Source organism: Dunckerocampus dactyliophorus, chromosome 3 (genome assembly GCF_027744805.1).
Source record: "Dunckerocampus dactyliophorus isolate RoL2022-P2 chromosome 3, RoL_Ddac_1.1, whole genome shotgun sequence".
Taxonomy (NCBI): domain Eukaryota; kingdom Metazoa; phylum Chordata; class Actinopteri; order Syngnathiformes; family Syngnathidae; genus Dunckerocampus; species Dunckerocampus dactyliophorus.
Window position 1 is genome coordinate 7,940,366 of NC_072821.1, and position 17,560 is coordinate 7,957,925.

Genomic DNA, 17,560 nt, shown 5'->3' on the forward strand with positions numbered 1-17,560 from the left:
AAAAAAGACAAACTGTAAAATAATGACTTACATAAAGGTGTAAAAATGAAAAAAAACGTTAAAGATGGAAAAAAAAAAAAAAAAAAAAAAACTAAAATAAAATGATTTAAGTAAAAGTAAAAAAATATAAAGGCCATTTGAGAACCCCTGCTTTAAATACATCAGGCGGTTGCCTACAGCCACAGCTATAAATGTTTGTCTTTTTAAACCCAGAGCTAATTAAGAGAAAGGGCAGTCATATGCTTTTCTACACCACACCCGTGATGCTACCACAGAAGTTTACCAGTAATAGCAACCAATAAATTGAAGTTATTACGACAGAGCTTTTACGTTTAGAAATATGAGCAAATGAAACGAGTCCCACAACTTCTGTTTTCCTGTCAACCTTCAAGCTTTGATTGTATTTGATGTCTAATGTAAATCAATGTTAATCCTTCATGTAATCCAAATAAATCTGTGCCCATTGTTATATGCCCAAAAGCCTCTGCGGCAGCAATGAATCATGCATTAAAAATTACTCAAAGAGAAACTTTGTCTAATCTTGTTTTATTCTCAGTAAAAGAAAAAAAAGCAGGATGAAAGAAAAATGTAAAACCATGGGAACAACAAAAAATAATTTGTATGTGTTCTTTATCCCTCGATAATAAGTACTGTATAACATATTACAACAGAATTACACAGCTCTACACTTAAGTGTAAGTCACCTGAAAAGGCAAAAAAAAAAGGTTAAATAAATGACTTCTTTAGCATTAAACTCTTGCCCGATTCATCTACAATTAACATTTGGAAATTGTTCTTTTTTTTCCCCCCCAGGAGGATTTATTTAGTCATTGCTCACTTCATCTTCGAGAGGAGACGGACCAAAGAGGGTGAGTAACTGAAAATTAGCAATCAATTAGAATAGAACGTGTGTGTCATCAGGATTAGCTGGAAATCAAAACATTGGCAAATGTCAAGAATCGGTTAAGTACCTGGAGGAGGAAAGAAAACCCAAGATTGCATCTAGTCACAGAAATCACCTTTAAAAGATGGATTACTAAAGCCTAGGTCACAACCGGACTTAGTTGTGGTGACCATGTTGGAGTAAGATCGCCAACGTGGCGAACCACACACGTAGGAGCCCGCAAGTGCCAAACCTGATGCCAGAAAAATGTATGAAAGACACACGCTGGCCGTGCGGACGACGCACGAAAACGTGCAAAGTGGCAAGTTTGTCTTGTAACCTGAAAAAAAACGTAAGCGCCCGTAGAGTTTCAAAGAACCTCTGCGGCCCGTCTGCAGCCAGTCTACGGCTCGAAAACCAGCACGTCACACGTGCACCCTCCGTGCATTTCTTGCATTTTTTTGCACATAGAGCCGCCTGTGAGAGTCGGGAGTTCGACCGGTTGTAACCTAGGCATCACAACAACAACAAAAAAATTAATCCAAACAAGCTCAACCCGCCACCAGCCGCTGAGTGAAAAAATCTCAACTTTAGTCCAAGTAACGGCAATGTGTATTTACAAAACTATCAATATGTTGTGTGATGTGTACAATGCAAACTGTCATGATACAAAAAATATATATATAATCTACCTGTGATGAAAAGGGGTGACGGGGAAAATGCAAACATTTTAATTTATCGTCACTGCCCAATGAAAAACATGCATCTCCACATATTTTTGTGTTTTGGATCCAAACAGAAAACTCAAAAATTGGATGCAGTGGCTCCCTGCATCTTCGCCATTTAGCGAATATTTTTTTTCACACACACCCATGTGTTTTTTCTCTCCGAAAATGGGCAATAATATGTCAATAACAATTTGTGCAAACTATGAATTTAGTCACCGTTACACTTGTAATTAAGACATCAATCAGATTTGTGCTCATGTGTATTGTTTTTGGACAGGAAGTGATGCTGGGGGTTCAGAGTTGAGTTTTAGCTCAATTTAGTTTAGGTTAGTGCAGCAACAGTAGCCCATGTTTTAATGACGGACTTTTATGTGGGATTATTGTGCCTGAGATAGTTCAAACTTGCAATTAAAGCCTGTTGTTCCGCCGATCAAGTCTGCCGTTTGTGTGTCTCGCCGAACATTCCAGTAACATTACTGACAGAAGGTGACCAGTGTAGAATACTGCATATCTTTCACAGCGTCTTTGAATGTGTCTTTTAAAGGTCTTATATTTCCATTTTTGTTCATTTTGCCATTTTTCTGCTTGAAAATGCCTAATTTGGGCAAAAATATGTACAATTTGCTTCAATATTCATATGTTTTGATTAATAATAGGTTATATTCAACCACGAAACACCACCAATTTCTGCTTTAGAGGGAGACACGTGCGGCCCAACAACAGATGGAAATGCGGTTGTAGCGCTAGCCTGAATACCAGGTCAAAGGCAAAGTCATGACTCAGATTCCATCCGTTTTATCGACCAGTATCTATACACTTTACAGTTTAAAATGTGTTTAATAAGTGTGTGAGTAATATTGTAGGGCTCAAGGCTGTATGATGCTTCAGAGCATTTATCTCGTCAGCTTCCTTTGTCGCGAGCAAAAAATGACAAAGAGAAACGGGGATGGTTTCGGAGCGCCAATCTAATAAGTCACTTTTATTGCAATGTTGATCCAAAATCTGAGAACATCAACATCAAGTAAATAGGAGGTTTTGGAGGGGGAGGGCCGAGCCGGGGTACCGTACAATGGCGCCGCAATGCAGCAGTATAATGAAGTCACAATTAATAAAGATTTTTTTATGAGCGTCTCAATTACCTGCGTTTATTTGCGGGTGGTGTCAGAAGGTAGCCCTGACAAATAGCGAGGATCGACTGTAATGCTTTTCACTGGACAGCGACGACAACCTTACATAAAAACATGTATCTCCTCATATTTCGTCTTTTTGCACAAACAAAAAACTCACAGAAATCGGAGATACATGTTTTGTATAAACCATGACATAATGTTGAGTGTTTGTCAGTCAAAATACCCATGGATGACTCCCTCAGCTTTTTTCTTGAGCCTCAGAATTCCTGGATGGAAAAGCAGAAGGTGGAAAGGTCCAGATAGGGCTTCCTTATCCTGAGGTGGATGATGAACTGGTTGGTGAATATTATTAGAGGTTAAGACACTGACTCCATGTGGCATGTTTGCGTGTCTCCCTTCCGGCTGTGGATGGTTATTTCTTGAGGTAACGAGGCTTAAAACGCTGACACCATCCTCTTCCTCTTCATTTTTTTTTTTTTTAACTTGAGGTATCATCTGAAACTGGCATCCTGGACGAACATTTGTATAAAGCTTATGTGCCCCCCCAATCCATCTGCTCATTTGTTAGTCCACTCACACGTAAAGTCTTGGGGGGTGGGAAGGAAGTCCCAAAGTCCTTCCAGCTCTCTCTGGTTCTCTTGTTTGTGGATTGGGGTTTTCCGAAAGCATGTTAGCAGCAGGGATACAATCAAGCCAACAGTAGCACAATGCGTCTGGGACAAATAGGATTTAAAAAGAGCAAGCAGGCATCCTTTTAAATGAAAACCTGTACAAAAGAAAGAAAGAAAAATCCCTGCAAGGGTTTATGAGTGGAGATTTTGATGAGAGGCATGGGGGCACTCAGGAGCATTCTTCGCCGATGCGCTGGCAGGAGCGGCCGACCTTGCGGTCCAGCTTGACCATTTTGAGGACGGCCTCCTGGCGCCCACGGCCCAGGTGATCAAATAGACAGTCGTGTTGCTCCGGGAGTCGATGAAGCATACAAAAGACATAACCTGGACATGGGGGGTAATGGGGGGGGTGACGGGTTGGTTGTGCAAGAGAGGAACAAAGTTTAGATGTTTACAACTACTTCATTCACCATCCAAAAAGTATTGTGTCCGTCAGACTCTCTGAAAAGTGTGTACATCCCTCACACTTCAGCAAGCATTTTTATTACAGTACATCTTCACAAGGGACAATACTATATCAATGAAATACTGTATGTGCATACTTTAGAGTAACACAGAGTACAGTGTGTGTAGCAGTATAGATTTACTGTCCTCTGAAAATGTGTCAACATACAGCCATTATTGTCTAAATAGTTGGTGGGTATACTTCAAATTGAACATGTCCAAATAGTGTCAATATTTAGTGTACTGCCTTAATCCTCTTGGGCATGGAATCCACCAGAGCCGCACAGGTTGTTACGGGAATCCTCTTCCACGCCTCCATGATGACGTCACTGCCGGAGCTGGTTGGATGTTAGACACCTTGTGCTCCTCCTTCCTTCCTTCCGCTTGAGGGTGCCCCACGGCTGCTCAACCGGGTTCATGTCTGGACGAGACATGCTTGGCCACCCCATCACCTTCAGCGTCCACAGCAAGGCTCTCGCAGGTGTGTTTGTTTGTTATCATGATGGAAAACTGCCATGTGGCCCAGGGAGGGGATCATGCTCTACTTCACTATGTCACAGTACATGATTGAATTCATGTTTCCCCTCACTGAACCACATCTCCCAGTGCCGGAAGCACTCATGCCAACAGGAAGTGCCTCTACCACCACCATGCTTGACTGTAAGCAAGACACAATTCTATTGCTACTCACTTATGTTGCCAGCTATTTAGACAATAATGCTTGTTTGGTGGCTCATTTTCAGTGGATAGCACATCTATACTGCCATGCAAGCTGCACACTGACTACTTTTAAGTATATCAAAGTTTAATTTCTATGGTTCAATCCCTTGAGAAGATTTACTGTAATAAAATGGTTGCTGCAAGATGAGCAGGGTATTCACTTTGGTGAGACACTGTAAATAACCTCTAATGCTATGTAAACATACTGACTGTAGCACCTTCAACAAAAGCCCCCCCACCGCCATCACAAATCTCATTAGCTGTCATCGTCTTATATTCATTCATTAATACAAATAACAACACTGCTGGCATTCAATGAGCTGTGATTAAAAATCCCACTTTGACAGCTGTTTGATATGCAAATAGAACCAATGTGATCGCACAGCCACATCAAGGGAGTGGGGGGGAGAGTTGTATAATATAATTTAGAGCAACTCAGCCTCAAATGGAAATGACTGTTAAATATTTCCCTCAAAACGGAAGAGCAGCAAAATGTATTAACTAGGGCTGTCAAAAATAACGCGTTAACAGCGGTAACTAATTTATTTCATTAATTACGGTGCATTTTTTTGTGTAATTAACACATGTGCACCTGAGCAAGCATGCCTCTCTGTTACGACGGCAGACGGTATCACAGTGGAGCATCCCCAGTGTCTGATGCTCCATTATAACTTAAATGCCATTTCCTGTTCATTAAATACAGTAAAAATGGGCAAATTTCAGACATAGTTGCTAGTGGTGATTATTCATGATTAATTAATTTAAAAACTGTGATTAATCTGAAGAATATGTTTGATCATTTGACAGCTCTAGTATTAACAGGAACTTATAAGTGTCAAGTGTAAAAGTGAACATGGACTGTGCATTATCGCCACACCTTATTTTACAATGTGAATCAGTAAAGTCGTTACCTCAGTGGTCAGAAATCACTAGAATTGCACTTCCAAGTAAGCATGAGACTATTTGGGATAGATGCTCTATGCAAAAGAAGTGTCTGGTACGAAATTAAAATTAAAATTAAAAAAAAAAAAAAAAAAAGCAAATCGATTTCCAATTTAAGAATGACTCCAGGGTGTTTAAGTGGTCTTTAAAGCGATGAAGAGCTGTGTGACTTTTTAGGCACTTTAAGTTGTATGCAAACAAGTCCATTAGATAGCACAGTATTGGTTTAAAGTGCATTTGCATTTCTGGTAATTGGCTTATGTTTTATGCGCAAACAGGAACATTAAGGCTCACCATAGCATCTTCTCAGAGGCTGCAATATTATCAAATATGACTCTTTTGACTGATCCAGTCAGAGGTATTATAATGTTTATTATTGTGGTTGTAGTACTCTCCTTGGTCTTTATTAGCTACATGATAAAGGAAACATACTGTATTAGAAACAGCTATTAGTGCGCTGCTGCAAATGCAAAAAAATGCATTGGTTTAGATCAGGGGTGTCCAAACTTTTCCAGCGAGGGCCACATACTGAATGAAAACATGCAAGGGCCACTTTGATACTTTGTAAAACAACAGATTGCAAAGAAGTTATATATACTACAAGAAAAAACTGCATAACAGCTTTGTTAAATAGGTGAAAAAGCGTATTAGTATGAACATCGCTCTTTGCTGTGTTTTTCCATTTTTACTGGTTTTTTTTTTTAAAAACCTATTTCAACTTTCTTCTAATAATTTTTCTGCTTGTAATTATGACTTTTTCCCCATGCTGCGGGCCAGTAAAAAAACAGCCATGGGCTGCAAATGGCCCCGGGCCAGACTTTGGACACCCCCGGTTTAGATGACCACCATGTATCCCACTAGGCATCCTTCAGTTTTTTATGATACTATATAATCGTTGAGGGAAAAGTGTTGTACCTTCATACTTATTGGTGATTTAAACCCTCACTTGTCTGGTTGACATGGTCATTGCTAAGGCATTACGCATTTGAGTGAGCCACCCAAGTCTACTTGTCAGCTAAGGAAATGCTACTGTATGTGTTTTGGAAGTGTGTGTTTATGCAGTTGTGTCAGCGTACCACAGCGACAGGAGCCCAGCTCTTGTTGTACCAGCTCCAGTTTGGTTTGGCAGCGGTGGCAACGTTTGCGATTCCGCTGTTTGGAGCTACTACGAGACAACGATGCCAAGGATGATGATGACGACGCAGAACAAGAAGATGACGACAACGACAATGATGATGACTCCTCAGCCTCCGGCACGTCACCCACTCTTGCTCGCTTCTCAGGGGAGCTGTCACTTTCTGTCTCTGAGGCTGCGGAGACACACACAACGCACACACACAATAGAATAAAATAAGGGCAAATTGAAAGTGATGTACTGTGGAAAACAATGATTCCACCACTGGCATGATAAATTTGGTTAGACATGAAATGATTAATTACTTTAATGGAGCATTGCCAGATTAACTGATCAACCTAAAGTCTGAAGGAACATTCTTTAATAAATAGAATGAACTAGGATGTGCTTCTTCCTACTTCTTTTCGGACATGTTTGATTGTGCTAATGTAAACGTGATGTTCTTTTACTGTAGTGGCGGGAGACAAAATGTCATTATTTTCAAAAGCATACGTCCACAGGTATGCATTTCACTTATGTATCTGAAAAGCTCTGAAGTTTACATTGCCGTTTTAAGACAGTGTCGCTGCATGCAGCATCCTGGAGAATAAGCTGCGGCACATTTCCACACTGATCAAAAAAGTAACTAAGGATTGAAAAAACACGATGTCGACTGACATTAAGAGAGCATACTTGGTTGGCGCGGGGAGAAAGAAAGTTGACAAAGACAGAACGCTTTAGGAGTACATTTACATACATCCAAATTATCTCTGTAGTTGGGTATATAAACGCCCCAGTCACTACATGTGCAAATTCAGTAGATGTGATATAATTGCAAACACAATGGCCGTCTCTTAGCACATTAGTGTCCTGTTCTAGCCTAAAGTGCATTAGATGACACGGCAGCACACAGGAAGAGCATGTAACTGGTCAGTTTAACCCCCATCTTGACTTTTCTCATCCATCCTGCAGACTTTTTCCTCTGGCCCGGCCGAATGCAGATCAGTGCTCAATAAATCTCTGGGAACTAGGCCAAGCTGAGACGCCAGATTCTGCCGCTCCACACCATCAATCCCAATATGACTGAGGACACCGGTGAGGGTGTGTGTGTGTGTGTATGTTTTGCTGTGAGCGCATGACCACTCTCCTACTTCCCGGCTATCATCTATCCTAGGAAAGCTCAGTGGCCGATTTAAAGCAATTGCAAGTTACCTGGAGGCAGCACAGGGTAAAATATTAGGTCTACATAGTATCATTTTTGTTTCTTTTTAGCTCCTATCAACAGATGAAAACTGTTGATACAGTTTATGGGCTTTGCGTGTGCAAAGCTGTACTGTGTGCAACCAGCTGCATTATGTGTATAATATGCATCATGTTATGAAAAAGGTGCACGCAAAATAAACTTAATGTTTTAGGTCATTACTTATACCAAAACGTATGGCATTTTGAGTCTATATTATGTATAATCTTTTATAGTTTACAGCCAACTGACTGATTGTCTTTCTTGTGCAGCCTGTTGTAGGCATCCTTATCTGTGTCAAGATCAGAGCAATTAGCCACTCAACACAAATCCATTATGGTCAATGCAAGCACACAATGAGTACTGTGAAATGCAGTGGGAATGAGTTTTTCAGATGAGACCTACCTGATTCAAAGGAGCGTTTCGTAGGAGTGGAGAGCGAGGTTAAGGCTGTGTCTGTGCTGCATACTTCTGCAACAAAGATGCAGTTAAATAGGTTTGTGGGAAAGAGGTGCATAAATGAGCCATAAGGGCACATGAAAATGTTGCTTGGCACCGCCGTTGACCCTGACTGATTTCAATAGTGTATTAAATTTTCCAGCAACACTTTTTTTTTTTAAATGTATTTTTAAAAATACTTTTTAATCAAGAATAATGAATAATTTTATCAGAAATATTCAACATATGAGGCGCACGGTGGCCTAGTGGTTAGCATGTGGGCCATGCACACAGTTAGGAGATCAGGAAGAACTGGGTTCGAATGTCCATTTGGGCATCTCTGTGGAGTTTGCATGTTCTCCCCATGCGTGTGCAGGTTTTCTCCAGGTACTCCGGTTTCCTCCCAGATTCCAAAAACCTGCATGTTAGGTTAATAGGTATGAATGTGAGTGTGAATGGTTGTTTGTCAGTCCTGGATGTACCCCCGCTAGTCTAGCGAGGACAAGCAACGTAGAAAATTTATAGATAGATTAAAACATATGGGGCAGAACTGTTGAATAACGTGTTAAACTGAACTTTATTCAAATGACATATTAACATACCTACATATTTCAATATACTTTAAGATAATGGTGTTTTTCTGAAAAAAAATTTGAGAGTGTTTGGGCATTTGACAAATGTTTCGACACCAAGAAAAGCAAAAACATTTCGATCGATTCACTTTTTCAATTTTAGCTTTAAACGGATGGGAAAGTCTCTCTCTGAATGTTCTGAACTCCTGTTTCCATACCAGAGGTCTGCTTGGATGTAGCTCAATTTCCCGAAGATGACGTCATGTTGGACTTCTTTAAACAGTAAATGAGTCAAGACTGAAGAAACAGCGCCTCTGCTGGTCGCAGCCAAGATGTGCACGCCATTTTGCCTCCATTGCTTCAAAATGCAATTCATGTAATCTTTTCTTCATGATCATTTAATCACCTAATTTGGCACTTCTGCATAAAACATGACAAAAGTTATATGGCAACATGGGCAAAACTAAACAAAGAAGAAAGTCTAGGGATATGAAGGTTTTCAGTGAGAACAATAAAACATACCAACCATCGTGGTTTGAGTGAATTACTACAAAATAACTAACAAGAAAGTAGGGTAGAGTGGAAATATTTGCTGTTCGAAATATCCTTTTTGTCATCCTGTCCTGGTCAGGCCTTGGCATTGACCTTGCCTCTGTACAGTGGTGACGGATGCCTTGGCAATTGCAGGTGTCCTCTTTAAGCCCTCAGAGTGAATAGATACCCTGTGCTGTGCTTTCATCACCACTATCTGTGCCAAGGAGGACAAATATAGCCTGGACAGCTGTGGCTTTAGTAGTCTTCTACAAAAACATGCATTGGGCAAAATATACAGTATATTTGCAGTAATTGTGTGCATGTTGTACCACACACCTCCTTTATGAACTACGTCTCACGATTCAGAGGGAGACGACACGTTTTCCCACACAACTGGAGCCAACAAATATGTTATGCATGTCATGTCTTACCGTCCTGAGCAGGTAGAGAGGTCACTGCTGTGTCTCCCGGCATAGGATCTTCTGAAGTGTCTGACATCGATACGAAAGACTGACTGATGTTTGGATTTGTTTCACTGCAGAAGATGTCTGCTTGGCTGCTGCTGCTGCTACTGCTGCTGCTGCTGCTGCTACTGCTGGAGCTTGATGAGGTTTTTGAGGCACCATCTGGCTGTTTCTTCTGGATGTCTTTGGGAAAGAAAAGGTCAGAGGATGAAGTATTTGTGCAATGTATCAGCTCTAGAAGGTGGGCAGTTCGGGATATTCCACCCTCAATGAACCAATGTTTCGTGAGTACAGTAATACAAAACTTGGGTCAATGCCAGTAAATTAATAACATGCCACGGGTGGTACAAAATTAGTCATTCGGTTGTCCACTCTTGGGGCCTGATCTACTAAAGGTTTGCGTGTATAAAAACATGAGCAAACTGGATAGTGCACGTACAGCTGATCGGGTGCACCAAGGATCGCGTCTGTCAAATGAACAAACTAGCACTTGCAATCCGTTCGGCGGGTTTGCCTTAATGAAGATGCAGACTACAGTATATGCAGATTATCATCGCTTGCAAAATATTGGAAAGAGGAGATGCAAACGTAATCATTTAGTCCAAATGTGATTGATCAAATGTCAAACTGTTTGCGGTCTGTATTTTCGCATCTACATTTAGCACGTTTGAAAGGCAGGTGCAAACTGGCATAGCGCTACTCAGTCATTGTGGGGACAGTGACAGACGACGGAGAGAGAGACTCTTCTGCGTGCATATCAACATATTTGGACTGTCAGAAATAAAAGCAGTAAAGCCATATCGTCTAGCCGGAAATATCATTTTTGAGCTACTGGAATGACCTAAGGGCTGAATTGGAGCCAGTCACAAAAAGGAGCCATACTGACATACATGATGCAATGTCTCTGCTGGAGTTCAGTGTGTTTACTGCATTCTCCACCAAGACCTCCTATTCAATGGCTTCAAACCTCATTTTTCGTTTATGGCCACTCTGCTCTCTTTTTATACATTTTTATGAAAGGATTTTTTAAATGTATTTTTAGAATGTCAAATTATATCACATATTTGCATCACATTTTTTTCACAAATTAATGATAATTAAAATAATATAAGTAATTAATTAAACCAAAAAATTGGTTCCAGACCGAACATTGATAAGTGATTTTTCACGAAGTACGATTCCTTATTAATAAATCTAATATTTTTGTAGTTAGAGCATAGAAACCTGTTTACAACCTTCCAAATACACTCTAAACATGAAATAACACCCCTATAATTACCTTTACACTCCTATTATCCAATATAGTAGACATAATAAGAGTAAATAAGACATGTTAGACATAAATAAAACTGTCCCAATGCCAGAGGAGCTGAGTGTGGGATGGACAGGAAGTGATAGTGGGGGGTTAGGAGCTGAGTTTCAGCTTGGCCTGGGTTACGGCTGCAACAGTAGCCCATGTTGGGGATTTTTATTAGGCATTAATGTGCCTGTTGTGAGATCATTCAACTTGAAATAAAAGCCTGTTGTCCCGGCGATCAGGTCTGACGCTCATGTGTGCATGTGGGCCCCTGTCCAGTCTTCTTTCTCTCTGGCCTTGCTCCCCTAAGTTTTCATATTTATACATGAATATTTGCACAGAGCCTGTTGGATTGTATTTTAAGTCATCCTGAATGTGCTAGGGCAGCAACACTTATTAAAAAAATAATATAACACACATCGGGGCATTGTACTGTACATTAAATTAGTGATGTGCAATACCACTAATTTCCTTTCCGATCTGATACTCAGTAAAATTCAGACACCAATACTTTGCAAATTCACCTAATGTGTCTGGTAAATTTTAAAAAGTAGTGTATTCATATCATACCATAAAGAACACTAAGCATTTTACTAATTCATTAACTAAATAAATTATTAATATAAATAAATAATTCTAGAATTCATTCAAGTAATTTATTTATCTTTAACCCCTAAGTATATATAGCCAGCAGGGTGATTTACAATATAGCCAAGCTAATATAAAACAATAAATACACACTACACAACAACAGAAACATAGAAGACAAAATCATATAAATATGTGCAAATGGTATTTTAAATAATAAAAAAGAAAATACGTAAAATAATTCACAATTCACGCATGTTTTTGTTTACGGTCGGTCACTGTTTCAATGGACAAACAATTTCTAGCTATATTGGTGATTGTGTGAAAAATAAATGTCTTCAAGTAATGGAAGAAAAGTTCCGTGGCTGAAGTTTTCCAGAAGTATTGATTTAGGAACTCTTGCCATGTTGGTACAAAGGGAGAGCAAAAACAATATCTACTGAGCGGTTGACAGGCACAATAACAACCATGACAAATTGTGTTGGGAAAAGGGTGAAGTATGCAATGCCAACCCCCCCCCCCTCCAAATTGAGCAGCTTTCCTTAAACCAATTTAACAACTGACTGTATCGGAAACACAGTTTGGGGTGACAATAAAACTTTCTTTCACAAAAATCTTTTCATTTTTTTAATGCCTTTTCAGCACACTGTCAGCAGGAAAGGCAGATTCCAAATAGTAGACACAAGGTCAGTTAATCAGCTTAACACTTACCTGCAAAACATTTGGAGCACAAATTCATAGTTTTGCTCGACCTAAGGAAAGGAGCAGAAGATTAAAATAAGATTTTCCTTTAATTAGTCACATGTCACATCGTAAGTTGAGTATATTACTCATTTGGAATCGTTGCTGCACAATAAGTAGCTGATTTATCCCTGTTCTTCAGTGGAAACACGTCTTATTGTTATCTGAACAGTGTCACCCTCTACATTGTGACTTTAAGCAAAAAGGATGAATGGATCACTGAAGCTCTGCTGATTTCAGCGTCACAACACTGGTCTCCGCCTCTCTCCAGAGGTGTAAGTCATCTCCTCCAAGGCCTCCCTCTTTACTGTTTGCGCACTGAGCGTGACGGTCACTGCTACCAGTCACATCCGATTTATTTGAGGCTTTCGGAGCGCACCTTTGTCCCCCTTTTCTAATTGTAAGATTAAATGTGGTCAACCTGACGCCTGTCCGTCACTGTTGTGATTGGCTGACTTGGGTGTGACAGAGAAAAGAAGTGTGGCATGAAGTGTAGGTGGAAGAGGAACGCAAGCACGGAGGAAGGCAAATGTAAGCAGAGCTAACTGGAAAAATATGACAGTTCAGAATTTGACTCTTTGGGAAATGTATTATATCTGGCACAGGACTTCAGTTCAAGGATTAACTCTGCATATGCTTGGCTTTTTCTTTGGCTTTTCCAAAGCAAGAAGGTGACAGTGGTGACATCTCACTAAACCAGACACATCATGAGAGCTTTAGTGTTTTTACATTTCACTATTACCAGTGGTTAACTTCTTTGGCTACTAAGAAAGTTAAAGTGTTACTTAAAACATTGCCTGTGAAGTTCCTAAAGGTTGTATGACAGGGACAAGTCGGGATCTCCTGATCCACATTTTTTGGCTTCCGATCCGATTTTTTTTTTTTTTTTTTTAATAGTCTTGCTGATCCGATCCTGATCCTTTTTTTCTTTTTGAATAATAAGCTTTTGTTACAAATGTGAATTTGTGGAATTGAATATGGTTATAAAAACAGCTCTTCAAAGCATTAAAAATAATGCAACCGGGCTATTGCTGAATTTACTTTTTTATTACAAAGCATGACCAACAAAATTGTTTGGCTTTTTTAACAAACCTCTGTGAGTCAGGTCCCTCCAATAAAAGATCCAATAAAAGATCGAATTGGAAAAAATGGCTTTACAAAATACTTTTAGGGTCGGACTAATCATTTGACATGGCTTTAGATCAATTTGTGGTGTGATTTAGAATATACTACATTTTTTTAAAAACTCTTCAATGCAATGGTAATTTATTGACAGTCCCTAGTATAAACAACCAGCGGTTTGAGTGGCACTTAGCGTGCATGCATGCTACATATGTTTGAACATACCTGCGCCCAATAATACGGTGCGCCTTGTGTATGTGTTAAATACAAAAATAGCACCTGTAACTGAGACTGCGCCTTTTAATACGGTGCGCCTTGTGGTCGTGAAAATACGGTAATCTCTGAGACTAGGAAAGATAGGCAGGATAGGAATGACTACATGCTTATTGAGAAAGGAAGTGGGAGCACAGCACACCCAATCAGTCCCATAAGTGGCCCGCTACTCTTACAAATGAGAATGAGTGGAACAGACAGCAAGATGAGTTCCGTCACCTCAACGATTATGTTTGACACTGCTGATGTCAAGGAGCAAAGCTTAGGGTGGTTGGGGCTTATTACAATGAAGCTGCTGTTTAATGATTGTTATCAGAATACACAGTAAAACTCTTTCTGAGACGATCAATGTGCCAAAATTACAACAAGCTTAGGAACATCTCTAAATAACGATGGAACATCAATGAACGCAGTTAAATGCTTAGGAAATAACTGACAAAATAAGTAATGTAAAAAAAAAAGTATTAAAAAGTATGCTAAAAACAGAACTAATCCGTTTCAGGGTGACATTGCTGCCCACATTAACTGTACAGTCATTTTAATATTCTTATAAGGCATACAAGTCTAAAAATAAGTAACGGTTAATGGGAAAACTTGCATTGCAAAAACTTACCTTAAGTTTAAAAATTAAATAAAGTCAACTAAGGCTTTGTTTTATTTCCTCTGTCATGGATAATGTTATTACAGTCCGGTGAAGAATGAAAAACAGAGCCAATGTTACTATTAAAGGTGTTGCAACCGTGTACACATTAATGAGAAGAAATTAATTTAAATGAATTCATCTGGACTTTCTAAAAGTATGCTATACTACCTACAAGTCAACGTGTCTACGGTGCATTCACAAACAAAATGACCATGTCGGAATTCTGCCTTTCACAGTACAAAAAAACAAAATAGAAAATAAGAGTGGTGACACATGGAGGACTTTATAACAATGATAGCCATAGTAAAACAAACCCTTTTGCAAACCCTTTTACTTCACTGTACTACTAGTGCTCTCTCACATTTGCTAGATTATCCGCTCTCGTCAGGGGGACGTGAAGGTGTTTGCTAGCAGCTAATGCTACAAAACAATGATGAGGGGAGGAGGAGGGGGGCTCGTAACAAGCTCATCCCCGCTTGAGCTGCTATCGCTAACAGCTAAGCAGCTAAGCTAGCCGTCGACAGGGCTGCCAAAAAAAAGCCAAAAATAAGACATTATTAAAGAGTTTTTCGCTCTTACCCCCAGAAGCCACAGGGACAACGCGGGGGTACGACGTTGACGTTACTCGAGGGCTTGCTGCCCTCGCTCCCCGTGTCGCCCATGACGGTCTTCCGTGTTGAGGCTGTCGGTGTAGCAGCAGGTGAATGCGGGGACTGAAGATAGGGCCTTTAATTCGCCTCTAGATCCCCGCGTTTGGACAAGACGCAAAAAGCCCGTTTAGATCATCCAAATTACACCAGACGAGGAGCAGTTTGCCGACACGGGCGGCCACAAAGTCCATTGGATTAAAACAGCCTAAGGGTAGAGAGTAACATTGGAGCCGTCAAAGCCGATGACGGACGGAACCACCGGGGATTCCTGGGCCGATCAGCTGGAGAGAGGACTGAACCAAAGCAACAGAATGGGAGGGATCGGGGGAAATCAGGCTGCCAAATGCTCTACAAGCTATATTCATCATAGTGGCACGTGAATTTTACAATACACATTCATTAGAATGCATTAAACATTATACGCACTTAAACGCCTTTGGATGAGCATAGGGCATTTTAGTCAACATGGTATGATCCATGCAAAACCCATAAGGAGGAAGTCCACGGCTTAAATATTTAACAGCTCACTGTACTATAGTAGACACCTGGACAAAAGTTTTAGCAGTGAATTGAAATTGGAGTGAATAAATTCACATTTATTATTTTACACTTTAAAAATAAAAACATATAAACAATACTTTAAGTGTTTTAAAAATACTTTTTTCTATAAAACCAATCCAATTTTTTGGAAAAGACAGTTGAGCTCAAGATGTACTACAAAAAAACAAACTACAGAAAATAGCAGAGCAAATGAAGAACTGATTGCCCCTTCCTCTCTTGTCTCACACTGGCCTGCACTCACACTGCTCCACTGCTTAGGACTTGAGATGTGCTACTAAATAAAAACTAACACGTTTATTTCTGTTGTGCAAGGTGGGGGTTATCATTAATAAGTGGCTGGAGGAGCAAGGTGTTCAGTGTGCCAAAGCACAGCAAGGATTGCTAAGTGTGAGTGCAGTGCACCGTTAATTTGAGTCAGGTCCTGGAGTTGTTAGTATGATTTTTTGTTGTTTAGTTTAGTTTAGTTTAGTTTTTAGTTTCAGTTTTTAGTTTAGTTTAGTGCATTCTGTCTGCAGGGAAGGGACATGTGGGCTGAAGAGAGATAACGGCAAGTTCGTTTGGTCCAAGGAGATGCCACGGAGGATTGCACTCATCTCATCTTCACTCTTGCTACGGGCCATAATCCAATATGTCCCCAACAATAGACGCACAATCACATTTTCTTCTCAGATTCCTAACTTTTAACTTCCTTTGACACTTTTTGCTTATATACTGCATATGTTGTTTAAAATAACAAAATGGTCACGGTCAGTCAGTATCGCATACGAGGACAGTTAGTTCTAGTTACAGGCATCAGTGTGAGCCTCTCTGTGGAAAAGTGCTTACTGCTTTTCCCTCCTCACTGCCTGAGTCCAGCCTCGGGCTCGGTGGTCCTCCAGAGACTTTCTCAACCCCACTTCAAAGAAGCAGCCCCTCCCCTTATACGCCGCTCTCTCTCTCTCTCTCTCTCTCTCTCTCTTTCCTATCCAATGCAGCAATAAATACTAGAAGTTTAGGAATTAATGAGATGCTGGATCAAATACAGGTTAGACATCCTGCTCCTTCAAGATACTCCAAAATGTAAGTCAAGATCACACTTTTAAGTACATTCTGAATATGGATTATAGTCTTGGGGCACACATCTTTATCAATGATTCAATTGATGATGGGATAGTTCATTGTAATTCTCCACTTTAGCAAGACATTTTTGATTTTTGATGTAGTTGGTGTGGAAGAACCTGAGAACCCTGACCTTAGGTATCTACAGCATAATCACAGAATAATCACAATTTGGGGTATGATTGGGTATGTAGTCTTCAATGGGTTCATGAATTGGGTTGGGTTTCCATTGGACACTCTCAACAAAACTCCAGAACCGTCCCCTTCTCTTTTCAATTGCCATTGTCACTCGTTTTGTTAGTGTCACTTGTGACACAATCCAGGTTTAAAGTGGTTCCTTTTTTTAACTGTCAGTAAGTGACACTGACAGCTCTATGCACACTGCAAAATAAAAAATCGACTGCAAAATAGGCTAGAAAGACAAGTGACAACAATCCATGTTTTGCTAGCAATTCACGTCAAGGACACTTGCAGGTGACACCAGCAACCAGATGCAAACACAGCCATGAACGCACGCAAAGAAAGTGACATATTCACAACAATACATAATAATTCACTAATATAGTGTTGTACAGGTATATATAGTGAGTATATGTTTTACTGGCAGTGATAGCCATCGACAGCCATCAGCTGTACGGAGCTGAAGACGAGTGACGGCGATTGTTGTTTATTTAGCAAGTAATTTGGCATGAAAACCCATATTATTA

General features: G+C 40.1%; 1 protein-coding gene across 2 annotated transcripts; it reads right to left on the minus strand.

The window, feature by feature from the left end:
- Positions 1–428: 428 nt before the first annotated feature.
- On the minus strand, positions 429–15,475 carry LOC129178857 (AN1-type zinc finger protein 3-like). Of its 2 annotated transcripts, none has more exons than XM_054771489.1 (6): positions 15,124–15,475; positions 12,477–12,517; positions 9,848–10,063; positions 8,278–8,343; positions 6,595–6,828; positions 429–3,736 (listed from the first exon to the last, which is right to left on the minus strand). In XM_054771489.1, exons 1-6 carry the CDS (start codon positions 15,204–15,206, stop codon positions 3,582–3,584), a joined length of 795 nt encoding a protein of 264 aa, XP_054627464.1. In that variant the 5' UTR covers positions 15,207–15,475; the 3' UTR covers positions 429–3,581. The 2 variants fall into 2 exon arrangements, with proteins under 2 accessions (XP_054627464.1, XP_054627466.1); XM_054771491.1 differs by lacking the exon at positions 429–3,736 and adding an exon at positions 3,743–4,514.
- Positions 15,476–17,560: the final 2,085 nt, after the last annotated feature.